We start from the raw sequence: 24,892 nt of genomic DNA, 5'->3' as shown, positions 1-24,892 counted from the left end.
GATCCACAGATGATGCAATCTCTATTGCACTCCACACTGCCCTTTCCCACCTGGACAAGAGGAACACCTACGTGAGAATGCTATTCATTGACTACAGCTCAGCGTTCAACACCATAGTGCCCTCAAAGCTCATCACTAAGCTAAGGATCCTGGGATTAAACACCTCCCTCTGCAACTGGATCCTGGACTTCCTGACGGGCCGCCCCCAGGTGGTAAGGGTAGGTAACAACACATCTGCCACGCTGATCCTCAACACGGGGGCCCCTCAGGGATGCGTGCTCTGTCCCCTCCTGTACTCCCTGTTCACCCATGACTGCATGGCCAGGCACGACTCCAACACCATCATTAAGTTTGCCGACGACACAACAGCAACACAGCCTGATCACCGACAATGATGAGACAGCCTATAGGGAGGAGGTCAGAGACCTGGCCGTGTGGTGCCAGGATAACAACCTCTCCCTCAATGTGACCAAGACAAAGGAGATGATCGTGGACTACAGGAAAAAAAAAAAGAGGACTGAGCACGCCCCCATTCTCATCGACGGGGCTGTAGTGGAACAGGTTGAGAGCTTCATGGTCCAAGCACACCAAGACAGTCGTCCAAGCACACCAAGACAGTCGTGAAGAGGGCACGACAAAGCATATTCCCCCTCAGGAGACTGAAAAGATTTGGCATGGGTCCTCAGATCCTCAAAAAGTTCTACAGCTGCACCATCGAGAGCATCCTGACTGGTTGCATCACCGCCTGGTATGGCAACTGCTCGGCCACCGACCGCAAGGCACTACAGAGGGTAGTGCGTACGGCCCAGTACATCACTGGGGCAAAGCTTCCTGCCATCCAGGACCTCTAAACCAGGCGGTGTCAGAGGAAGGCCCTCAAAATTGTCAGACTCCAGCCACCCTAGTCATAGACTGTTCCCTCTGCTACCGCACGGCAAGCGGTACCGGAGCGCCAAGTCTAGGTCCAAAAGGCTTCTCAACAGCTTCTACCCCCAAGCCATAAGACTCCTGAACAGCATGGCTACCCTGACTATTTGCACTGCCCCCCCCACCCCCACCCCCACCCCCACCCCATCTTTTTACGCTGCTGCTACTCTGTTAATTATTTATGCATAGTCACTTTAACTCTACCCACATTTACATATTACCTCAACTACCTCAACTAGCCGGTGCCCCCGCACATTGACTCTGCACTGGTACCCCCCCTGTGGCGCAGTGGTCTAAGGCACTGCATCGCAGTGCTAGCTGTGCCACTAGAGATCCTGGTTCGAATCCAGGCTCTGTCGTAGCCGGCCGCGACCGGGAGACCCATGGGGCGGCGCACAATTGGCCCAGCGTCGTCCAGGGTAGGGGAGGGAATGGCTGGCAGGGATGTAGCTCAGTTGGTAGAGCATGGCGTTTGCAATGCCAGGGTTGTGGGTTCGATTCCCACGGGAGGGCAGTATGAAAAAAGAATAAAATAAAAAAATTATGTATGCACTCACTAACTGTAAGTCGCTCTGGATAAGAGCGTCTGCTAAAATGACGTAAATGTAAATATATAGCCTCCCTACTGTTATTTTATTTTACTTCTGCTCTTTTTTTCTCAACACTTTGTTGTTTTATTTTACTTTTTTATTTAAAAATAAATGCATTGTTGGTTAAGGGCTGTAAGTAAGCATTTCACGGTAATGTCTACACCTGTTGTATTCGGCGCATGTGGCAAATTAAAATTTGATTTGATTTGAAAATACAAACATTGTTCTCTTCAATAATCAAGATCTGGTCTTCACACCTCCCCCTCTCCTTCACACCTCCCCCTCTCCTTCACACCTCCCCCTCTCCTTCACACCTCCCCCTCTCCTTCACACCTCCCCCTCTCCTTCACACCTCCCTCCCTCTCTCCCTCTCTCTCCTCCCTCTAGGCAGTACGGTTGGAGAGTACCTTATACCAGGGGACTCGCTACATGGTAGTGGTCTCCACTAACGGCCGCCAGGACACAGAGGAGAGCCTGGTACTGGGCATGGACTTCAGCCCTACAGACAGGTGTGTGTGTGCGTGCGTGTGGACACAGAGACAGGTGTGTGTGCGCGTGCATTTATGCAGACACAGATCGTATTGGGCATGGACTATCATAGAACAATGTTGTATGTTCCAGCTCGTGCTTGGTGGGGCTGGTTCTCCCCCTATGGAGCGACACACTGATACACCTGGATGGAGACGGGTAAGAATGTCTCTCACATACACACTATAATGACAGGACAGACCAACAGACTCATCTTGACAGACGTATGGTTCAGAGGAGTTTGACTGCTTATTTGACCCTCTCCCTCCCTCTCTCCCCTCCCTCTCCTCTCCTCTCCCTCTCTCTCTTCTTTCCTTTACCCCCTCTCTCTCTCTCCCTCTTGTTTTTCATCTCTCTCTGTCAGGGGTTTCAGTGTGTCCACTGATAACAGGGTCCATGTATTCAAGCCTGTGTCAGTGCAGGCCATGTGGTGAGTACAACTTTTTTAGGTCTTCACCTTTTCAATATGCAATTTTTTTGGTGTTACCTAGTGTTTTCTGATACATCATCTCTTATTAGTTTACCTTGCATTCCATTTACCCTTAATCTTAATATCTCAATGTCCCACCAATGATCAATTTCACATTCTCACATTCCCTCTCTTCTCCCGCTCTTCTCCGTCTACCCCTCTCTCCATTTCTCTTTCTCACCTCTTTCCATTTCTCTCTTTCTCCTCTCTCCATTTCTCTATTTCTCCCCTCTCCTCTCTCTCCATTTCTCTCCCCTCTCCTCTCTCCACCCCTCTCTCTCCTCTCCCCTCTCCCAGGTCCGCTCTGCAGTCGCTCCACAAGGCGTGTGAGGTGGCTCGTTGCCATAACTACTACCCCGGCAGCCTTTTCCTGACCTGGGTCAGCTACTACCAGAGCCGGGTCTCCTCTGACCAATCACGCATCAACGAGTGGAACGCCATGCAGGACGTCCAATCACATCGTGCCGACTCTCCCGTGCTCTTCTCTGACGTGTGAGTGTCACAAACACGCTACATAACGTGTCGGACTGTTTCAAGTTTATTTTCCAACATGTCTTGTTAATAAATTGGAAATCTGAATCACTTGATAAACACATTAAAAACAGATGCACAGTAAAATAAACAGTGGGTGTTTCTCAATATGCAGACTACCGTGCTCCACACTCTCATTCTCCGAGGACGTTCTCTTAAATACTGGACACTCTTGGGAGGACGAGTGTGGAAAACGCCTAAAATATTTGAGAAGCATCTTCCAGCCAGGACAATGGCAACAATCGAGACGAAACAACATATACACAAAACAAACTTTTTACTTCGTAATAATCTAGCTAGCAATATGTGACTCATAATAATCTACAGTGAGGGGAAAAAAGTATTTGATCCCCTGCTGATTTTGTACGTTTGCCCACTGACAAAGACATGATCAGTCTATAATTTTTATGGTAGGTTTATTTGAACAGTGAGACAGAATAACAACAAAATCCAGAAAAACGCATATCAAAAATGTTATAAATTGATTTATATTTTAATGAGGGAAATAAGTATTTGACCCCTCTGCAAAACATGACTTAGTACTTGGTGGCAAAACCCTTGTTGGCAATCACAGAGGTCAGACGTTTCTTGTAGTTGGCCACCAGGTTTGCACACATCTCAGGAGGGATTTTGTTCCACTCCTGTTTGCAGATCTTCTCCAAGTCATTAAGGTTTCGAGGCTGACGTTTGGCAACTCGAACCTTCAGCTCCCTCCACAGATTTTCTATGGGATTAAGGTTTGGAGACTGGCTAGGCCACTCCAGGACCTTAATGTGCTTCTTCTTGAGCCACTCCTTTGTTGCCTTGGCAGTGTGTTTTGGGTCATTGTCATGCTGGAATACCCATCCACGACCCATTTTCAATGCCCTGGCTGAGGGAAGGAGGTTCTCACCCAAGATTTGACGGTACATGGCCCCGTCCATCGTCTCTTTGATGCGGTGAAGTTGTCCTGTCCCCTTAGCAGAAAAACACCCCCAAAGCATAATGTTTCCACCTCCATGTTTGACGGTGGGGATGGTGTTCTTGGTGTCATAGGCAGCATTCCTCCTCCTCCAAACACGGCGAGTTGAGTTGATACCAAAGAGCTCCATTTTGGTCTCATCTGACCACAACACTTTCACCCAGTTCTCCTCTGAATCATTCAGATGTTCATTGGCAAACTTCAGACGGGCCTGTATATGTGCTTTCTTGAGCAGGGGGACCTAGCGGGCGCTGCAGGATTTCAGTCCTTCACGGCGTAGTGTGTTACCAATTGTTTTCTTGGTGACTATGGTCCCAGCTGCCTTGAGATCATTGACAAGATCCTTCCGTGTAGTTCTGGGCTGATTCCTCACCGTTCTCATGATCATTGCAACTCCACGAGGTGAGATCTTGCATGGAGCCCCAGGCCGAGGGAGATTGACAGTTATTTTGTGTTTCTTCCATTTGCGAATAATCGCACCAACTGTTGTCACCTTCTCACCAAGCTGCTTGGCGATGGTCTTGTAGCCCATTCCAGCCTTGTGTAGGTCTACAATCTTGTCCCTGACATCCTTGGAGAGCTCTTTGGTCTTGTCCATGGTGAAGAGTTTGGAATCTGATTGATTGATTGCTTCTGTGGACAGGTGTCTTTTATACAGGTAACAAGGTGAGATTAGGAGCACTCCCTTTAAGAGTGTGCTCCTAATCTTAGCTCGTTACCTGTATAAAAGACACCTGGGAGCCAGAAATCTTTCTGATTGAGAGGGGGTCAAATACTTATTTCCCTCATTAAAATGCAAATCAATTTATAAAATTTTTGACATGTGTTTTTCTGGATTGTTTTGTTGTTATTCTGTCTCTCACTGTTCAAATAAACCTACCATTTAAAATTATAGACTGATCATGTCTTTGTCAGTGGGCAAAGTGGGGCGGCAGGTAGCTTAGTGGTTAAGAGCGTTGTGCCAGTAACCGAAAGGTCGCTGGTTCTAATCCCCGAGCCGACTAGGTGAAAAATCTGTCGATGTGCCCTTGAGCAAGGCACTTAACCCTAATTGCTCCTGTAAGTCGCTCTGGATAAGAGCGTCTGCTAAATGACTAAAATGTAAAATGTAAATGTAAATGGCAAACGTACAAAATCAGCAGGGGATCAAATACTTTTTCCCCTGACAGTAGCTATCCATATGTGACTCATAATAATCTAGCCAGCTAGTTAAACAGGCAAAAATAACCTATAACTAATGTTAATTCTTCGTGAATAGCTACAATAGCTAGCCAACAGTAGTAGCTAGCCAGTTAGCCCTATTGACTTACCATGGAATTGCAATCACGAACACTACAGTGGGTATTGTAGGCAGGTAGACATGCCAAAATTAACACAGCATGTATTTATTAATGTATTAAGATAAAATATTGTAGTCAGGAAACAGATGTGAATGGGCGACATTTCATTCTGAAAACTTGAGTTTTTCTCTCTTGTCGTTTTATTACGTGGTTGCTTCATATTTCCGTTGAAGCTTGGGGTGGCGATTTATAGGAGTACATGGTCATTAAGGCCAGATCGTTCTTCAAGATGTTCATAAATGACCAGCAGGGTGAAATTATAGTCACAGTAGTTGTAGAGGGTGCAACAGATCAGCACCTCAGGAGTAAATATCAGTTGGCTTTTCATAGCCGAGCATGGAGAGGGAGAGAAGCTATGTGCACACTGCCCACAAAATGAGGTGGAAACTGAGCTGCACTTCCTAACCTCCTGCCAAATGTATGACCATATTAGAGACACATATTTCCCTCAGATTACAGCGATCCACAAGAGAATTCGAAAACAAACCCAATTTTGATCAACTCCCTTATCTTCTGGGTGAAATACCACAGTGTGCCATCACAGCAGCAAGATTTGTGACCTGTTGCCACAAGAAAAGGGCAACCAGTGAAGAACAAACACCATTGTAAATACAACCCATATTTATGTTTATTTATTTTCCCATTTGTACTTTAACTATTTGCACATTGTTACAACACTGTATATATACATACTATGACATTTTAAATTTCTCTATTCTTTTGGAACTTCTGAGTGTAATGTTTACTGTTAATATTTATTGTTTATTTCACTTTTGTTTACTATCTACTTCACTTGCTTTGGCAATGTTAACATACAGTTGAAGTAGGAAGTTTACATACACCTTAGCCAAATAGATTTAAACTCAGTTTTTCACAATTCCTGACATTTAATCCTAGTACAAATTCTCTGTCTTAGGTCAGTTAGGATCACCACTTTATTTTTAGAATGTGAAATGTCAGAATAATAGTAGAGAAAATTATATATTTCAGCTTTTATTTCTTTCATCACATTCCCAGTGGGTCAGAAGTTTACATACACTCAATTAGTAAATGGTAGCATTGCCTTTAAATTGTTTAACTTGGGTCAAACACAAGCTTCCCACAATAAGTTGGGTGAATTTTGGCCCATTCCTCCTGACAGAGCTGGTGTAACGGAGTAAGGTTTGTAGGCCTCCTTGTTCGCACAAATATTCTATAGGATTGAGGTCAGGGCTTTGTGATGGCCACTCCAATACCTTGACTTTGTTGTCCTTAAGCCATTTTGCCACAACTTTGGAAGTATGCTTGGGGTCATTGTCCATTTGGAAGACCCATTTGCGACCAAGCTTTAACTTCCTGACTGATGTCTTGAGATGTTGCTTCAATATATCCACATAATTTTCCTTCCTCATGATGCCATCTATTTTGTGAAGTGCACCAATCCCTCCTGCAGCAAAGCACCCCCACAGCATGATGCTGCCACCCCCGTGCTTCACAGTTGGGATGGTGTTCTTCGGCTTGCAAGTGTGCTCCTTTTTCCTCCAAACATAACGATGGTCTTTATGGCCAAACAGTTCTATTTTTGTTTCATCAGACCAGAGGACATTTCTCCAAAAAGTACGATCTTTGTCCCCATGTGCAGTTGCAAACCGTAGTCTGGCTTTTTTATGGCGGTTTTGGAGCAGTGGCTTCTTCCTTGCTGAGCGGCCTTTCAGGTTATGTCGATATAGGACTAGTTTTACTGTGGATATAGATACTTTTGTACCTGTTTCCTCTAGCATCTTCACAAGGTCCTTTGCGTTTGTTCTGGGATTGATTTGCACTTTTCGCACCAAAGTACGTTAATCTCTAGGAGACAGAACGCGTCTCCTTCCTGAGCGGTATGACGGCTGTGTGGTCCCATGGTGTTTATACTTGCGTACTATTGTTTGTACAGATGAACGTGGTACCTTCAGGCTTTTGGAAATTGCTCCCAAGGATGGACCAGACTTGTGGAGGTCCAAAAAAATTACTTGGCTGATTTCTTTTGATTTTCCCATGATGTCAAGCAAAGAGGCACTGAGTTTGAAGGTAGGCCTTGAAATACATCCACAGGTACACCTCCAATTGACTCAAATGATGTCAATTAGCCTATCAGAAGCTTCTAAAGCCATTACATCATTTTCTGGAATTTTCCAAGCTGTTTAAAGGCACAGTCAACTTAGTGTATGTAAACTTCTGACCCACTGGAATTGTGAAACAGTGAATTATAAGTGAAATAATCTGTCTGTAAACAACTGTTGGAAAGATGATTTGTGTCATGCACAAAGTAGATGTCCTAACCGACTTGCCAAAACTATAGTTTGCTAACAATACATTTGTGGAGTGGTTGAAAAACGAGTTTTAATGACTCCAACCTAAGTGTATGTAAACTTCCGACTTCAACTGTACGTTTCTCATGCCAATAAAGCCCTTAAATTGAAAATTGATTTGAATAGAGGGGAGGGAGCGGTGGAGGTATTTGTATTTATTACGGATCCCCATTAGCGGCTGCCAAGGCAGCAGCTACTCTTCCTGGGGTCCAACCACAATTGACATACAATAAAACAATACATAACACAACACCTTATTACACACTACTCTACCATAACATATTTACAATACAAAATCAATAATACAGCAAAATAACAATTATTAAAATGTGTGTGTGTGTGTAGAGTGCGTGTGTTAGCATGTGTTTGCGAATGCTGTGTGTGTGTGTCTCTTCCCAGTCCATAAAGTGTAGTTTTATCTGTTTTTTTTAAGAGGTAGAGGTAGATGGAGTGGAAAACAGCAGATCCGGGACAGGGTAGCATGTCTTGTGAACAGGTCATGGTTCCAGAGCCACAGGTAGGACAGCAGGAACTGGATCAGCACCACGACCAGGTGGACTGGGGACGGGGACAGCCAGGAGTCATCAGGCCAGGTAGTCCTGAGGCATGGTGCTAGGGCTCAGGTCCTCCGGGAGAGAAATGGGAGAATTAGAAGGAGCATACTTAAGTTCACACAGGACACCAGATAAGACAGGAGAATTTCACCAGATAGGACAGACTGACCCTAGCCCTCCGGCACATAGACTATTGCAGCATAGATACTGGAGACTGAGACAGGGGGGGGGATGACACTGTGGCCCTCTCTGACGATAGCCCTGGACAGGGCCAACCAGGCAGGATATAACCCCACCCACTTTGCCAAAGCACTACCCTGAGACGAGACTGAGGCCACGAAGATCTCCTCCACTGCACGAGCCAGAGGTGGCGCAAAACCGGACCGGAAGATCACGTCAGTGACTCAACCCACTCGAGTCGAGTATAGAGGAAAAAAGCCTGGCACGACGTGACGCACCCCTCCTAGGGACGGCATGGAAGAGCACTAGTAAGCCAGTGACTCAGCCCCCGTAATAGGGCCAGAGGCAGATAATCCCAGTGGAGAGAGGAGAGCCGGCCAGGCAGAGACAGCAAGGCTGGTTCATCACTCCAGTGCCTTGCCGATCACCTTCGCACCCCTGGGCCTGACTACACTCAATCATAGGACCCACTGAAGAGATGAGTCTTCAGTAAAGACTGAAAGACAGAGTCTGCGTCTCTCACATGGATAGGCAGACCATTCCATAAAAATGGAGCTCTGTAGGAGAAAGCCCTGCCTCCAGCTGTTTGCTTAGAAATTCTAGGGACAATAAGGAGGCCTGCGTCTTGTGACCGTAGCGTACGTATGGGTATGTACCTGTGGTCCTCTGTAGCTCAATTGGTAGAGCACGGCGCTTGTAACGCCAGGGTAGTGGGTTCGATACCCGGGCCCACCCATACTGCTAAATGGCATATTATTATTGTTATTTTTATTATTATGTACGGCAGGACCAAATCGGAGAGATAGGTTGGAGCAAGTCCATGTAATGCTTTGTAGGTTAGCGGTAAAACCTTGAGAAAAAAAAACGTCCACTGCCCGCTATGTGTTTCCAGGCCGACAGAGAGAGAGAAAACGGAGCGGCTGATCAAGACTCGTCTGAGAGAGATCATGGTACAGAAAGACTTGGAGAATGTCACCTGCAAAGAGGTGTGTTCATGCATAACATGCCGTCTTCATTTTCATATTCTGTCGTGTTAGTGTGTGTATGAAACCTGTGTGTTCTCTCCTAGATCCGCACAGAGCTGGAGGTGCACATGGTGTGTAACCTCCGTGAGTTTAAGGAGTACATAGACAACGAGATGATCCTGATCCTGGGCCAGATGGACAGTCCCACTGAGATATTCGACCACGTTTACCTGGTAGATCTGCCTGGCTTTCTCTTCTGTCTTTTTCTCTTGTAAGATATAAATACACCTTATGGAACAGCGGGGACTGTGAAGCAACACACACATAGGCACAGACACATGCATACACACACATGATAACATACGCTCTATACACACACATGTACACATGGATTTTGTGTTGTATATATGTGGTAGTAGAGTAGAGGCCTGAGGGCACACACTTAATATGTTGTAAAATCTGTTATGAATGTATTGTAATGTTTTTAAAATTGTATAACTGCCTTAATTTTGCTGGACCCCAGGAAGAGTAGCTGCTGCCTTGGCAGGAACTAATGGGGATCCATAATAAATATAAATACAAATCCTTACTGTGTAACTGGCTATTGTCACCAATTTAAAACCTACTTCCCCTGACCTGAAAGTGTAAAGGGACATTGTAAGAAAGGCTGGACAGGAGTGGAACTGATCTCATATATTTTTTGTTTCCCTCCAGGGCTCTGAGTGGAACGCATCCAATCTGGAGGAGCTGCAGAACAGTGGGTAAGGCCTGCTCTGGAAAACTACTACTCCCATGCTGCACTACTCATGAAATTCAAAATGTATTTGCCTACACATCTATAATGACAACCTGTCCACCTTTCTCCCCCTCCCCCATCCTCCCCCTCCCCAGTGTGCAGTATATTCTGAACGTGACGAAGGAGATTGACAACTTCTTCCCAGGTGTGTTTGAGTACCATAACATCCGTGTGTATGATGAGGAGGCTACAGACCTGCTGGCATACTGGAACGACACCTACAAGTTCATCTCCAGAGCCAAGTGAGTCACTACTGGCCGACTGATTCTGTCTCTCTCTCTCTCTCTCTCTGTGTCTCTCTCTGTGTCTCTCTCTGTGTCTCTCTCTGTGTCTCTCTCTGTGTCTCTCTCTGTGTCTCTCTCTCTGTGTCTCTCTCTCTGTGTCTCTGTCTCTGTCTCTCTCTCTCTCTCTCTCTCTCTCTCTATCTCTCTCTGTGTATCTCTCTCTGTGTATCTCTCTCTGTGTATCTCTCTCTGTGTCTCTCTCTCTCTGTGTCTCTCTCTCTGTGTCTCTCTCTCTCTGTGTCTCTCTCTGTGTCTCTCTCTCTGTGTCTCTCTCTCTCTCTCTCTCTGTGTATCTCTCTCTGTGTATGTCTCTCTGTGTATGTCTCTCTGTGTATCTCTCTCTGTGTCTCTCTCTCTGTGTCTCTGTCTCTCTCTCTCTCTCTGTGTATCTCTCTGTGTATCTCTCTGTGTCTCTCTCTCTGTGTATCTCTCTGTGTCTCTCTCTCTGTGTCTCTCTCTCTGTGTCTCTCTCTCTGTGTCTCTCTCTGTGTCTCTCTCTCTGTGTATCTCTCTGTGTATCTCTCTGTGTCTCTGTCTCTCTCTCTCTGTGTCTCTCTCTCTGTGTCTCTGTGTCTCTCTCTCTGTGTCTCTCTCTCTGTGTCTCTCTCTCTGTGTCTCTCTCTCTGTGTCTCTCTCTGTGTCTCTCTCTGTGTCTCTCTCTCTGTGTCTCTCTCTCTGTGTCTCTCTCTCTCTCTCTCTCTCTGTGTCTCTCTCTCTGTCTCTCTGTCCATAGTGATGTCTCTCGCTTTCTTTTTATTTCTCAACTCTCTTTCTCTCCAACTCTCTCTTTCTCTCAACTCTCTTTCTCTCAACTCTCTCTCTCTCTCCATATATGTACATTCACTTCCTCTCATCTTTCTAGAGATGGTCACTGTATTTCTCTCCGTCATCTTTCCATCTCTGTCTCTCCCGTCTTAGTTTGTCTAACCTCTCTGATCTCTGTTCTCCTATGTCAGTCCCTTAACCAGTCCCAGTGTGTGTGTGTTAAATAATGTCTGTCTGTAGGAGAGTGGGAGCTAAGTGTCTGGTGCACTGTAAGATGGGTGTGAGTCGCTCTGCCTCCACGGTGATAGCCTACGCTATGAAGGAGTACGGCTGGGACCTGGAGAGGGCATTTGACCATGTTAAGGAGCGACGTGCCGTCACCAAACCTAACCCGTCCTTCATGAGACAGCTAGAGGAGTACCAGGGCATACTGCTGGCCAGGTACATACATACACACACTGCACTAGCTAAGACACACACACACACACACACACACAGATACACAAACAGGTCAACATTCACAAGGCCGCAGGGCCAGACGGATTACCAGGACGTGTACACGGAGCATGCGCTGACCAACTGGCAAGTGTCTTCACTGACAATTTCAACCTCTCCCTGTCTGAGTCTGTAATACCAACATGTTTCAAGCAGACCACCATAGTCCCTGTGCCCAAGAACACGAAGGTAACCTGCCTAAATTACTACCGACCCGTAGCACCTCACGTCTGTAGCCATGAAGTGCTTTGAAAGGCTGGTCATGGCTCACATCAACACCATATTCCCCGAAACCCTAGACCCACTCCAATTCACATACCGCCCCAACAGATCCACAGATCACGCAATCTCTATTGCACTCCACACTGCCCTTTCCCACCTGGACAAAAGGAACACCTATGTGAGAATGCTGTTCATTGACTACAGCTCAGCGTTCAACACCATAGTGCCCTGAAAGCTCATCACTAAGCTAAGGATCCTGGGACTAAACACCTCCCTCTGCCACTGGATCCTGGACTTCCTGATGGGCTGACCCCAGGTGGTAAGGGTAGGCAACAACACCTGCCACACTGATCCTCAACACGGGGGCCCCTCAGGGGTGCGTGCTTAATCCCCTCCTGTACTCCCTGTTCACCCACGACTGCGTGGCCAAGCACGACTCCAACACCATCATTAAGTTTGCCGACGACACAAAGGTGGTAGGCCTGATCACCGACAACGATGAGACAGCCTATAGGGAGGTGGTCAGAGACCTGGCCGTGTGGTGCCAGGATAACAACCTCTCCCTCAACGTCAGCAAGAGAAAGGAGATGATCGTGGACTACAGGCCACCATTCACATCGACAGGGCTGTAGTGGAGCAGGTCGAGAGCTTCAAGTTCCTTGGTGTCCAAATCACCAACAAACTGGTCCAAACACACCAAGACAGTCGAAGAGGGCACGACAACACCTTTTCTCCCCCAGGAGACTGAAAAGGTTTGGCATGGGTCCTCAGATCCTCAAAAGGTTCTACATTTACATTTACATTTTAGTCATTTTAGCAGCAGCTGCACCATCGAGAGCATCCTGACTGGCTGCATCCCTGCTTGGTATGGCAACTGCTTGGCACCCGACCGCAAGGTGCTACAGAGGGTAGTGCGAACGGCCCAGTACATCACTGGGGCCAAGCATCCTGCCATCCAGTGCCTCTATACCAGGCGGTGTCAGAGGAAGGCCGGAGCGCCATGTCTAGGTCCAAAGGGCTCCTTAACAGGTTCTACCCCCAAGCCATAAGACTACTGAAAAGTTAATAAAATGGCTACCCGTACTATTTGCAGCTACCCGCTGCTACTCGCTGTTTATCTATCCATAGTCACTTTACCCCTACCTGCATGTACAGTTCAAGTCTGAAGTTTGCATACACCTTAGCCAAATACATTTAAACTCATTTTTTCACAATTCCTGACATTTAATCCTAGTAAAAATTCCCGGTCTTAGGTCAGTTAGGATCACCACTTTCTTTTAAGAATGTGAAATGTCAGAATAATAGTAGAGAGAATGATTTATTTCAGCTTTTATTTCTTTCGTCACATTCCCAGTGGGTCAGAAGTTGACATACACTCAATTAGTAAATGGTAGCATTGCCTTTAAATTGTTTACCTTGGGTCAAACACAAGCTTCCCACAATAAGTTGGGTGAATTTTGGCCCATTCCTCCTGACAGAGCTGGTGTAACTGAGTCAGGTTTGTAGGCCTCCTTGCTCGCACACGCTTTTTCAGTTCTGCCCACAAATATTCTATAGGATTGAGGTCAGGGCTTTGTGATGGCCACTCCAATACCTTGACTTTGTTGTCCTTAAGCCATTTTGCCACAACTTTGGAAGTATGCTTGGGGTCATTGTCCATTTGGAAGACCCATTTGCGACCAAGCTTTAACTTCCTGACTGATGTCTTGAGATGTTGCTTCAATATATCCACATAATTTTCCTTCCTCATGATGCCATCTATTTTGTGAAGTGCACCAATCCCTCCTGCAGCAAAGCACCCCCACAGCATGATGCTGCCACCCCGTGCTTCACAGTTGGGATGGTGTTCTTTGGCTTGCAAGCGTCCCCCTTTTTCCTCCAAACATAACGATGGTCATTATGGCCGAACAGTTCTATTTTTGTTTCATCAGACCAGAGGACATTTCTCCAAAAAGTACGATCTTTGTCCCAATGTGCAGTTGCAAACCGTAGTCTGGCTTTTTTATGGAGGTTTTGGAGCAGTGGCTTCTTCCTTGCTGAGTGGCCTTTCAGGTTATGTCGATATAGGACTCGTTTTACTGTGGTTATACATACTTTTGTACCTGTTTCCTCCAGCATCTTCACAAGGTCCTTTGCTGTTGTTCTGGGATTGACTTGCACTTTTCGCACCAAAGTACGTTAATCTCTAGGAGACGGAACGAGTCTCCTTCCTGAGCGGTATGACGGCTGCGTGGTCCCATGATGTTTATACTTGCGTACTATTGTTTGTACAGATTAACGTGGTACCTTCAGGCGTTTGGAAATTGCTCCCAAGGATGAACCAGACTTGTGGAGGTCTAAAAAAAAATGTGAGGTCTTGGCTGATTTCTTTTGATTTTCCCATGATGTCAAGCAAAGAGGCACTGAGTTTGAAGGTAGGCCTTGAAATGCATCCGCAGGTACACCTCCAATTGTCTCAAATGATGTCAATTAGCCTATCAGAAGCTTCTAAAGCCATGACATCATTTTCTGGAGTTTTCCAAGCTGTTTAAAGGCACAGTCAACTTAGTGTATGTAAACTTCTGACCCACTGGAATTGTGATACAGTGAATTATAAGTGAAATAATCTGTCTGTAAACAATTGTTGGAAAGATTACTTGTGTCATGCACAAAGTAGATGTCCTAACCGACTTGCCAAAACTATAGTTTGTTAACAAGAAATGTGTGGAGTGCTTGAAAAACAAGTTTTAATGACTGCAACCTAAGTGTATGTAAACTTCCGTAGTCTGCTATGTAGTCTTATGTAGCCTGTTATGTAGCCTGCTATGTAGCTGGATAGAGTAGAGGAAGCTACCAGCATTGATTAACATCTCTCTCTTTCTTCCTCTTGTTCTGTCACTCTTCTACCCCTACCCCTCCCCCCCTCCCCCCCGCAGTAAGCAGAGACACAACAAGTTGTGGCGTTCCCACTCGGATAGCGATCTATCAGAGCACCACGAGCCACTGTGTAAGACCGCCCACCACCCCCACACCCTGGGCCGCTCAGACCCCCGTAACCAGGGCAACAGTCCCACCGCACCCTCCCTGCAGGAGCTGCTGCACCCCTCGCTGGGAACCCCCTCCAACACGGGGCAGGTGGTGCAGTCCGTCTCTGAGTGTGGGACGCCCTCTAGTGCAGGGAAGGTGGTACGGTCCAGTAGCCAGCCCAATACCACTGTTACTAGGACTGAAGCTCAGTTGACCTCCACAACTGGGGTCCAGTCAGTAGGCAGTGGGGTCCAGTCCTCCCATACTGTTGACCAGTCAGCTCCCAGTGGGGTCCAGTCCTCCCATACTGTTGACCAGTCAGCTCCCAGTGGGGTCCAGTCCTCCCATACTGTTGACCAGTCAGCTCCCAGTGGGGTCCAGTCCTCCCATACTGTTGACCAGTCAGCTCCCAGTGGGGTCCAGTCCTCCCATACTGTTGACCAGTCAGCTCCCAGTGGGGTCCAGTCCTCCCATACTGTTGACCAGTCAGCTCCCAGTGGGGTCCAGTCCTCCCATACTGTTGACCAGTCAGCTCCCAGTGGGGTCCAGTCCTCCCATACTGTTGACCAGTCAGCTCCCAGTGGGGTCCAGTCCTCCCATACTGTTGACCAGTCAGCTCCCAGTGGGGTCCAGTCCTCCCATACTGTTGACCAGTCAGCTCCCAGTGGTGACCAGTCCTCCCATACTGTTGACCAGTCAGCTCCCAGTGGTGACCAGTCCTCCCATACTGTTGACCAGTCAGCTCCCAGTGGGGTCCAGTCCTCCCATACTGTTGACCAGTCAGCTCCCAGTGGGGTCCAGTCCTCCCATACTGTTGACCAGTCAGCTCCCAGTGGGGTCCAGTCCTCCCATACTGTTGACCAGTCAGCTCCCAGTGGGGTCCAGTCCTCCCATACTGTTGACCAGTCAGCTCCCAGTGGGGTCCAGTCCTCCCATACTGTTGACCAGTCAGCTCCCAGTGGGGTCCAGTCCTCCCATACTGTTGACCAGTCAGCTCCCAGTGGGGTCCAGTCCTCCCATACTGTTGACCAGTCAGCTCCCAGTGGGGTCCAGTCCTCCCATACTGTTGACCAGTCAGCTCCCAGTGGGGTCCAGTCCTCTCATACTGTTGACCAGTCAGCTCCCAGTGGGGTCCAGTCCTCCCATACTGTTGACCAGTCAGCTCCCAGTGGGGTCCAGTCCTCCCATACTATTGACCAGTCAGCTCCCAGTGGGGTCCAGTCCTCCCATACTGTTGACCAGTCAGCTCCCAGTGGGGTCCAGTCCTTGGATTCCCCAGACAGTGCTCCCCTGGCTGGGTCTGCGTGTCCCCCGTCCCCCCCTCTGTCCAACGGCCTGTGTGACTCAGAGGAGGATCCCTCGACCCAGTCTCTCCCCCGGCCGCGGGCGGCCACCGTGGTGCCTGATGTTTCCACTGTAACCGTGGTGGAGACCGTGCCGGTCGGGCGTCCTCACCTGCCCCCCTCCCTTCACCACCTCCCCCTCTCCCCTGCACCTTTTCCAACCCCCTCCGGCGCAGACGAGACTCTGAAAGCCAAGGAGCCATCCTCTAACTTGCCTGGGCAAAAGTCCCGCCAGTCGCAGGTGCCCGAGTTGTTGTTGTTGTTGTTGTTGAGGACCCCGGTAACAAGCAGACAAACAGCAGGATCCCAAGAGCTGTCCGCACCAGTGCCTTATGAGAAACTACACAGTGACCAGCGGTTACCTGGGGTGTTTTTGGACAGTTCAGGACCCCAACAACCCTCCAGTAGTGAGGTGCTCATCATCAGCCAGCCCAGTGCCCCCCTTCAGGACCCTGTCTCAGAGGGGTCCTCGGCTCTCAGCACAGACCGCATCAACTTCTTCAGCGCCAGAGAGAAGTTCCAGGACATGACTCGGGACGGGAGGACCCGCTGCTTTTCTGATCAGGCACTGCAGCAGACACCTCAGCCCATACCCAGGGGTCCAGGACAGGAGCAGCAGCAGGAGGACCCCTCTGCTGAGGCGACTGAGGAGGTCAAGGAGAGGAAGAGGGTGAGACAATTTTTTAAATATATTCTACCATTATTTTACCAGGTTAGTCTCCAGAGAGATTAACAATCTATTTTCCAAGAGAGACCTGGCCAAAATAGCAGCACACAAAGTTTCAGACACAATTACAACATTAAAAACAAAGCACTACGATTTAAAAACATCCATTTACACATTGAACAGGCAATAATTATTTGGGGAGGTGTGATGCATCCTGGGGTCAAAACATTGCCAGCCCCCCACTTAGTCCACCATAGTTTGGACCCTAGCTTTGAACTCATTCAAGGAGATGAGGTCCTGCAATTCCATGTCCTTTTATAGCTTGTTGCAAGTGGAGGGGAACTGGAACGCTTTTTTTACCCAGCCCTTTACGGGCCTTATTTAAATGTTATGTAACCTTTATTTTATCAGGGAGTCATACTGAGACCAAGGTCTCTTTTATAGATCAGCCCTGAATTACATCAAAATATAAATGCAAGCAGGAAGAAAAACACTGTCATAAAAAACAAACACATTCATCAGTAATAAAGTCCTCAATCAACTTTCTGAATTACCCTAGAGGCACCAAAACATCAAATTTAACATTTTGAAGAGTGTTCCACAAATAAGGTGCAAGAAAAGTAAATCAGCATTTAGTTAACTCAGTAGAGACCAAAGGAATTTCCAGAGTTAGCCATCCCTGAGACCGGGGTGTGGAAACTCATGTCTAAAGTTTAGTAAAGATGTTAGGTACAGTGGGACTTTTTGTAAAAGGGCTTTATAAATGAAAACATAGCAACCTACGTGACATCATAGAGGGCCAGCCAACGTTCTGGTAGAGAATGCAGTGATGAGTACTAAATCGTTCCCCCGTAATAAAGCGCAGTAATAAACTGCGTCTAACAGCTTTAATGAAGTGGCAGCTGCGTTTATATAGATGACGTCGTCATAGTCCAGGACCGATTGGAACGTCGACTGAATAATCTGCTTTCTACTATTTAGCGAGAGGCAGGACCTGTTTCTATAGAAGAAGCCCATTTTTATTCTCAGCTTCTGAACTAACTCATCAATATGCTTTTTTAAAAAGACAGCTTTTCACCTATCCAGATGGCCAGATATTTGTAAGCACGGACATGATCAATATGGACACCGTCCAAAGTACATATGCTTAAATCTAACCTTAGACACAGTCAAAAGGGTACAGTCCTGTGAGCGTAGCCGATAGTTGTCATTTGACTATTTTAAAGATGGTGGTGGTGATGATAATGAAATGCTGTAACAGGAAATAATCTTTACAATGTAATGAAAACAATCATTGTTTCAGTGATTAGATGAGGTTTTACTAACTGTAGCTGCAATACAACTGTTACAAGTGGAACTAGACCATGCACCGTTGAAAATGTGTAGCTTCAAATTTTAAAACCTTTTTTTCCCCAGTAGAGTTAAAGCATTTTCATACAGGATAGAGGGGATCTTAAAAGGCCCAGTGCAGTCAAAAACGTGATTTTTCCTGTGTTCTATACAGTATATATTCCCACACTGTGAGGTTGGAATAATACTGTGAAATGAAAATTATGATAATGCCCTTTTTTAGTGTAAGAGCGGTTTGAAAAAAAAAAACTGCCTGAAATAGGATGGCCTTCCAAAATCAAATAAAATGTTATTGGTCGCATACACATATTTAGCAGATGTTATTGCGGGTGTAGCCAGTATATACATATAAAATGAGTAAAGCAGTATGTAAACATTATGTGGAGTCCGGAGTATAAAGGAAAAGGCCACCATGACCGGCGGCTCCTTCTCTTCCATGTAGCGGGTCATCTCAGTTTTGGCACGCACTCTCAACTTTAGTCGTTCTACAAACGTTGGGCTATATGTTTTGATTTTTAAGAACTTTTTTTTAAGGCTGCATGATGCGACTCTAATGATGATTTGAAAAAGGTCGCTTGAAAAGGCATGAGCTCTGCTTTGTTTTTTTTGCGCAGGCTGCACACACTTCATCAGTCTCTCATTCACAATTTGACAAGCACTTGATAATGCCTCGAATTTCACGGCGTCATTCCCTTTGTGTGGCCGTAATGCCCCCTAAAAAGATCCATGCCTTTGTTGTGCCCTTCTCTCTGAGTGCTGCGCGCTCTCATCACGTAATCAGGTGTTTCTCACAGGCTACAAGTGAAGACCGACACATCGGGGACGCAACTGCGCGCGTCCTTATCCAATTCCGAGGTGCATATTGACGATATTGAAAGAACTGTCCACATTTACTTTTCGTCAGCCAACAAGATGAGTAGGTCTAACGAACAGGAAAAGCACTAGCCTATGTCAATCTACTATCCCCCATAGTACAAAAGTCTACCTATTCTGTGCGACAAATAAATATTCCAAACATAGTCTGGGACAGTTGTGGGATGCGATAGATCCCAAATTAATACAACCACTAGCATAAAACATTTTTTTAAATGCAATGTGGCTGACCCAACAGATGAGAACGTTTAGCTTTACCAAACTTTATTTTATTTTATATTTATTTTTTAAAGACTACTAATGACCATCAGCAGCATCAGAGTTTGGAGAAGCCTAATTACCGTGACTAAACGGTCACATGGAATTTGACTGCCTTCATGACTCGTGACCGCCGGTGTGGCGGTAATACGGTCACCGTAACAGCCCTAGGCGTGCGTGGCCACACAGTCATGGGTGAACAGGGGGCTGAGCACGCACCCTTGTGGGGCCCCTGTGTTGAGGATCAGCGAAGTGGAGGTGTTGTTGTCTACCTTCACCACCTGGGGGCGGCCCGTCAGGAAGTCCAGGACCCAGTTGTACAGGGCGGGGTTCAGACCCAGGGCCCTGAGCTTAGTGATGAGCTTGGAGGGTACTATTGTGTTGAAGGCTGAGCTGTAGTCAATGAACAGCATTCTGACGTAGGTATTCCTCTTGTCCAGATGGGATAGGACAGTGTGCAGTGCGATGGCGATTGCATCATCCGTGGATCTATTGGGGCGGTATGCAAATTGAAGTGGGTCTAGGGTGTCAGGTAAGGTAGAGGTGATATGATCCTTAACTAGCCTCTCAAAGCACTTCATGATAACAGAAGTGAGTGCTACGGGGCAATAGTCATTTAGTTCAGTTACCTTTGCTTTCTTGGGTTCAGGAACAATGGTTGACATCTTGAAGCAAGTGGGGACAGCAGACTGGGATAGGGAGAGATTGGATATGTCCGTAAACACTCCAGCCAGCTGGTCTGCGCATGCTCTGAGGACACGGCTAGGGATGCAGTCTGGGCCGGCAGCCTTGCGAGGGTTAACACGCTTCAACGTCTTACTCACGTCGGCCACAGAGAAATATCGCACGTAGAACCGATCTACCGCTTCTTAGACTCACTTTCAATGAGAATGACAGATCTATAACTCACATTTCTATGTGGATTTGGTCGGGTCGCCCAAAAAGTTCCATATTGCAGCTTTATAAATAAAATATACTTTGGAAATGAACTTTTAGTTACCAAGACTTCTTCTATACTTTACTTACTGCTTGGTTTTCTCTCTTCTTTCTCTCAGGAGAACGTCGTCTCTGTTCACCTCATAGTCACAGAACTGGAGTCCTTGATGCACACTGTGGCCCCTTCCCCTGGTCCTTCCAGCCAACCAGAGTCTACAGCCTCCCAGGACCAGGAAATGTGTCAGTCACACCAGGAAGTAGAGGAGAAAGTTGCAAAGTCACAGCAGGAAGTGAAGGCTGTCAAAGAGGAAGTGAAGGACAAAGCAAAGGAGATGGAAACTGCCTCCCACTCTCCTCCCACCCCTCTCTCTGGTGATTGGGCAATGGGCTCTGTGCGCCGCGTCACCCGACAGCTGGAGCAGCGAATGAGGCAGGAGCACGGCTCCCCCTCCCCAACTCCCCCGTCCCTCCCACTCGACCCCTCCCACCACCCTGCCTCCATCACCCCTCGCCACACTGCCTTCTGCTATGCCCCCCTGTCCTCCGTGGACTTCCTTTGTCTGGAGGGGGTGACTGAGTTGGAGTCGGGCACGAACTGGGGTAGCCCCCCGGGACGAGGACGCGGTGACATCATGAGGGAGACACGGGAGATGGGGGCGTTCCGTCGCCAGGAGAGCGGGGATGGGGCCAAGGAGCCCAGGTGTATGGGCCAGGTGTGGGGGGAAGGTGTGGAGGCGAGGCAGAAGGGGAGCAGGGGGGGCGACCGGCAGAGAGCCAGGGAGATAGAGGCCCGGATTCGCCGGGCTGGACTGACCCCGCCCTCCCTGATGAAGCGCTCTGCCTCATTGGCTAAGCTGGGCTGCCTAGAGCTGTCGGCCAATGACCTGAGCGGCTGGGAGCTTAGCCCCACCGTGGAACCCTTCCCTCCTTTGGTGGCAGCTGACGAGTCCTCCAAGAAACTGAGGGTGCTATCCCACAATGCCCCCTGTCTGACTTCTTCTGTCTCAACCAGCAGGCCAGAGTCCCTCAGGACCGGAGGGGAGGGGCCTTGTAAGGGTGGACACACCCCCTCAGAACACTTGCATTCTCCTCCGCCTGACTCTGGTCACGCCCCCTCGCCGATGCCTGACCTGATCGTCGTGGCAACACGACAGCAGTACGGAAGGACACACCCCCTACATAGGCTGAAGAAACAGACTGTCAGCACCCTCTACCACACTATGTGACCCTCACACTGTTCTCTGTGTGTGTGTGTGTGTGTGTGTGTGTGTGTGTGAGAGCGCGAGACACAAAGTGATGAATGTGTGTATGCAATAACTGTTTAATTTCTACTTTATTTCTATCTGGAACTATGTGAAAACGGGTCAAACCCCAGCCACTTTCCTGAGCCTCTACCCCCCCGTCGCTTGCAGATTTGCAAAACTCTGATAGGATGTACAATATGGCTGCCTTCCCATAGAACATAGGAAGAATAGATGGATCCATCACCATTGTGCTTAATGCTAACACAAAGCTTCTCTCTTCAGGGCCCGTATCCACAAAGCGTCTCAGAGTAGAAGTGCTGATCTAGGATCCGTTTTTGCCTTTTTAGATCATAATGAATAATATTATATGGACAGATCCTAGATCAGGACTCCTGCTCTGAGATGCTCTGTGGTTGCGGGCCCAGATGTGCTGACTGTAAAGGGGTAGAGGGGCTAGAGGTTGTTTTCCGAGATGAGTTTGACTGTTCAATACCTCGTGGGCCTGAAACCTGAGCAGCACAACCAGCACAATCATCAAGTCAATCACTTAATATCATTCAATCAGTTCAAACAAGCACAGTCTTCTCTCTGTCTTGCCTACATTAACTTGAAGACTACTTGAAGTGTGTGTGTGTGTGAGAGAGAGGGGGAGCGAGAGAGAGAGGGGGAGACTAAGTATGTTATAGGCAGCATGTGCCGTTATACTGGCACCCCGGAGATAGTACTTGGTTGCACAGCCTTTGGCCAAGATAACTGCCAACAAATGCTTCTTGGAGCCAACAATGAGCTGGCTGCACCTTTCTACTGGCACTTTTCAGCAGCAAACTGCTCTAATTCTTCAATTTGTGGCCAACTGAAGTTTACAAAAATAAAATTGCTTCTGAAATGTTGAAAATTGCTTCTGCAATGTTGAAAATCCAATAAGGTGTGGGGACCAAAAGTTTTTTTCTAACTTATTTGAGAAGAAATAGGGAATTTAAGAAAAGTGCAAGGAGGGGGTCAATATATTTGGCCTCCACTGTATGTAGAGACTTGTAGGATGAGTAATGTGTTTTATTGTTGCATATGTCTGTATTGTGCATTTGAGTGTGTTTCATCATTTTAGAACGTGTTTTATATCAGTTGGAGTCTGGACTGTGTGTGTGAGCCAATATTTCCATATCGATATGTTTTCTATCTGTTAAGAGTCTGGACTTTGTGTGGTGGGGCGGACAGAATATCTCCACATGGATGTGTACATTTCTAACAGATGTTTATCACTTTTGTGCATATAATAGGACGTTTCTGAAATATGCACTTTACTCCTTTGTTTTATTTAATTTTTTTAATTTATGGTTTCTACTCGTCGAGCTTAAATGGGAGTAAAAAAAATGGTGTGTGTGTGTATTATACAATGCAAAAACGGTAATGTATTTTTCTAGGACTGGGACTGTGTTTTTGTCTTTTTATACTGTATATGAAATGTAAGTCCCGTTTTATACCTGGTTCTAACATGTCTCCTGATCTTGTCCACATTATGATTGGGTCCACATATTTAGACAGATGTAGACAATTAAAAGGCGCATTGTGATCCGATCTGCCTGCCCACCTCCGCAGGTAGTCAGACACTCACGTGTCTGGGTATCTTACAGGTGTAGCCGGATCTGGACGGTGAAACCAATTTTAAATCATCATAATTCCGCCCTCTAAAATCATTGACAGGTGACACCATTGATTTGACATCAATTTGCATACAGGGAAGGGACCGGGATATATTCACACACACACACACACTGGACGGATAAGAGACATTTTACTACCATGTGTAGATGCAATGACTACAATGTGTAGCACAATCCGAATGTGAATAAGATCCGGGACCTTGGATCCTCTCCTCCAATGAGCTTTGAGAAGAATTGAGGAAACTTGGGACCTTGGATCCTCTCCTCCAATGAGCTTTGAGAAGAATTGAGGAAACTTGACAACTACTGTAGTAATATGTTTTCCACTGTTTAGATCAATACCACCATCGAGACCATTGTTCCAGCATAACACTGAACCAACAAGCTTGAACTCCAGTCTTCTTTCAACCCCATATATATATATATATATATTGTGTGAAAAGAAATTGTCACATCTGACCCAAAGTGTAAGGGCTCGATTCAATCCGCATCGGCGAAGTCCAGCACTATAGCGCACTTGAAATTTAAAGCTGCAGTATGTAACTTTTTGGGGCGACCTGACCAATTGCACATAGAAATGTGAGTTATAGATCTGTCACTCATTGAAAGCAATGAGAAGCGGTAGATCTGTTCTATGTGAGCTATTTCTATGCTTCCTGTGCTTAAATTTCATTTTTGCTTATTTTCCTTCCGGTTTTGTACACCAGCTTCAAACAGCTGAAAATATATTTCACAGTGGTTTAGATGGTACAATGATTCTCTACACAAAACATTGCTTGTTTTGTCACAAACTGAAATTAGGTGATCCATTAGAATTTTTTGCAACCAGGAAATGGCGGAGCGATTTCTGCATGTTGCACCTTTTTTAAAGGTAATTTCCGATTGAGACGAAATATGCAGCGTTCCACACAGTGAATGCAGTCTCTGTTAACGTTGGAATATTGCCTTTAAATTTTAAATGGCGCTATATTCCTACATACATTGTTCAACTAAATATATTTACTTATCTAGGATTTTAAATCGTGATGCCTCCAGGTGATAGTCAGAGCAGAGGTACAGTTCTTTAGAGTAGAAGACCAAGAAACTTTTCCGACAGTCAGCTACAAAAATGTATCCCCTCTATGCATTCTCTGATGTTGTACCAAATGTTCATTTCGTTTGAGGTTTTTCCTCACACAGCAGCTATCAAATCTCTCCCGTGTGTTTTCTCTGATGGTGTTCCTAGTTTGAACGTTGACTGAAACGCTTCCCACAGTCAGAGCAGCGATAAGGTTTCTCCACAGTGTGTGTTCTCTGATGTTGTACCAAACTGCTCTTATATCTGAAACGCTTCCCAAAGTCAGAGCAATGGTAAGGCTTCTCTCCTTTTGTACAAGCTGATGCCTTGTTAAATGTTTTGCCGAAGAGGTCTTGCCATATTCAGTGCAGCAGTGAGGTTTCATTGAGTTCTCCATAGACTGGTGGTCTGTTAAATAACTTTCTCCACAGTCCTGTAAAAGGTAAAAAGGGTCTTTAGTTCAATAAAAATGCCTACAATTTCCATTCAATCAATTCAGGTAGTAAATTGAAATGCCAATTCAATAAACTGTCTACGGTGATCCAAACTGTTTTGCCAAA

The 24,892-nt window shown here is 46.6% G+C and overlaps 1 protein-coding gene across 1 annotated transcript in view; it reads left to right on the top strand.

Moving 5' to 3' along the window:
* LOC121579111 overlaps positions 1–24,040 on the top strand; it is a 56,797-nt gene extending 32,757 nt beyond the window's left edge. Inside the window, exons 5-15 of the mRNA XM_041893413.2 lie at positions 1,905–2,026; positions 2,139–2,204; positions 2,410–2,475; positions 2,812–3,006; positions 9,303–9,396; positions 9,480–9,608; positions 10,090–10,136; positions 10,267–10,413; positions 11,461–11,661; positions 14,853–16,956; positions 20,490–24,040. Of these exons, the coding sequence (XP_041749347.2) occupies positions 1,905–2,026; positions 2,139–2,204; positions 2,410–2,475; positions 2,812–3,006; positions 9,303–9,396; positions 9,480–9,608; positions 10,090–10,136; positions 10,267–10,413; positions 11,461–11,661; positions 14,853–16,956; positions 20,490–21,596 (4,278 nt within the window). The 3' untranslated portion in view covers positions 21,597–24,040. The remainder of the gene's footprint in view (positions 1–1,904; positions 2,027–2,138; positions 2,205–2,409; positions 2,476–2,811; positions 3,007–9,302; positions 9,397–9,479; positions 9,609–10,089; positions 10,137–10,266; positions 10,414–11,460; positions 11,662–14,852; positions 16,957–20,489) is intronic.
* Positions 24,041–24,892: the final 852 nt, after the last annotated feature.

This window comes from Coregonus clupeaformis, chromosome 13 (assembly GCF_020615455.1).
Source record: "Coregonus clupeaformis isolate EN_2021a chromosome 13, ASM2061545v1, whole genome shotgun sequence".
Classification (NCBI taxonomy): domain Eukaryota; kingdom Metazoa; phylum Chordata; class Actinopteri; order Salmoniformes; family Salmonidae; genus Coregonus; species Coregonus clupeaformis.
Note: the sequence above shows the minus strand (reverse complement) of the source record. Positions and strands in the feature narration are given on the sequence as shown.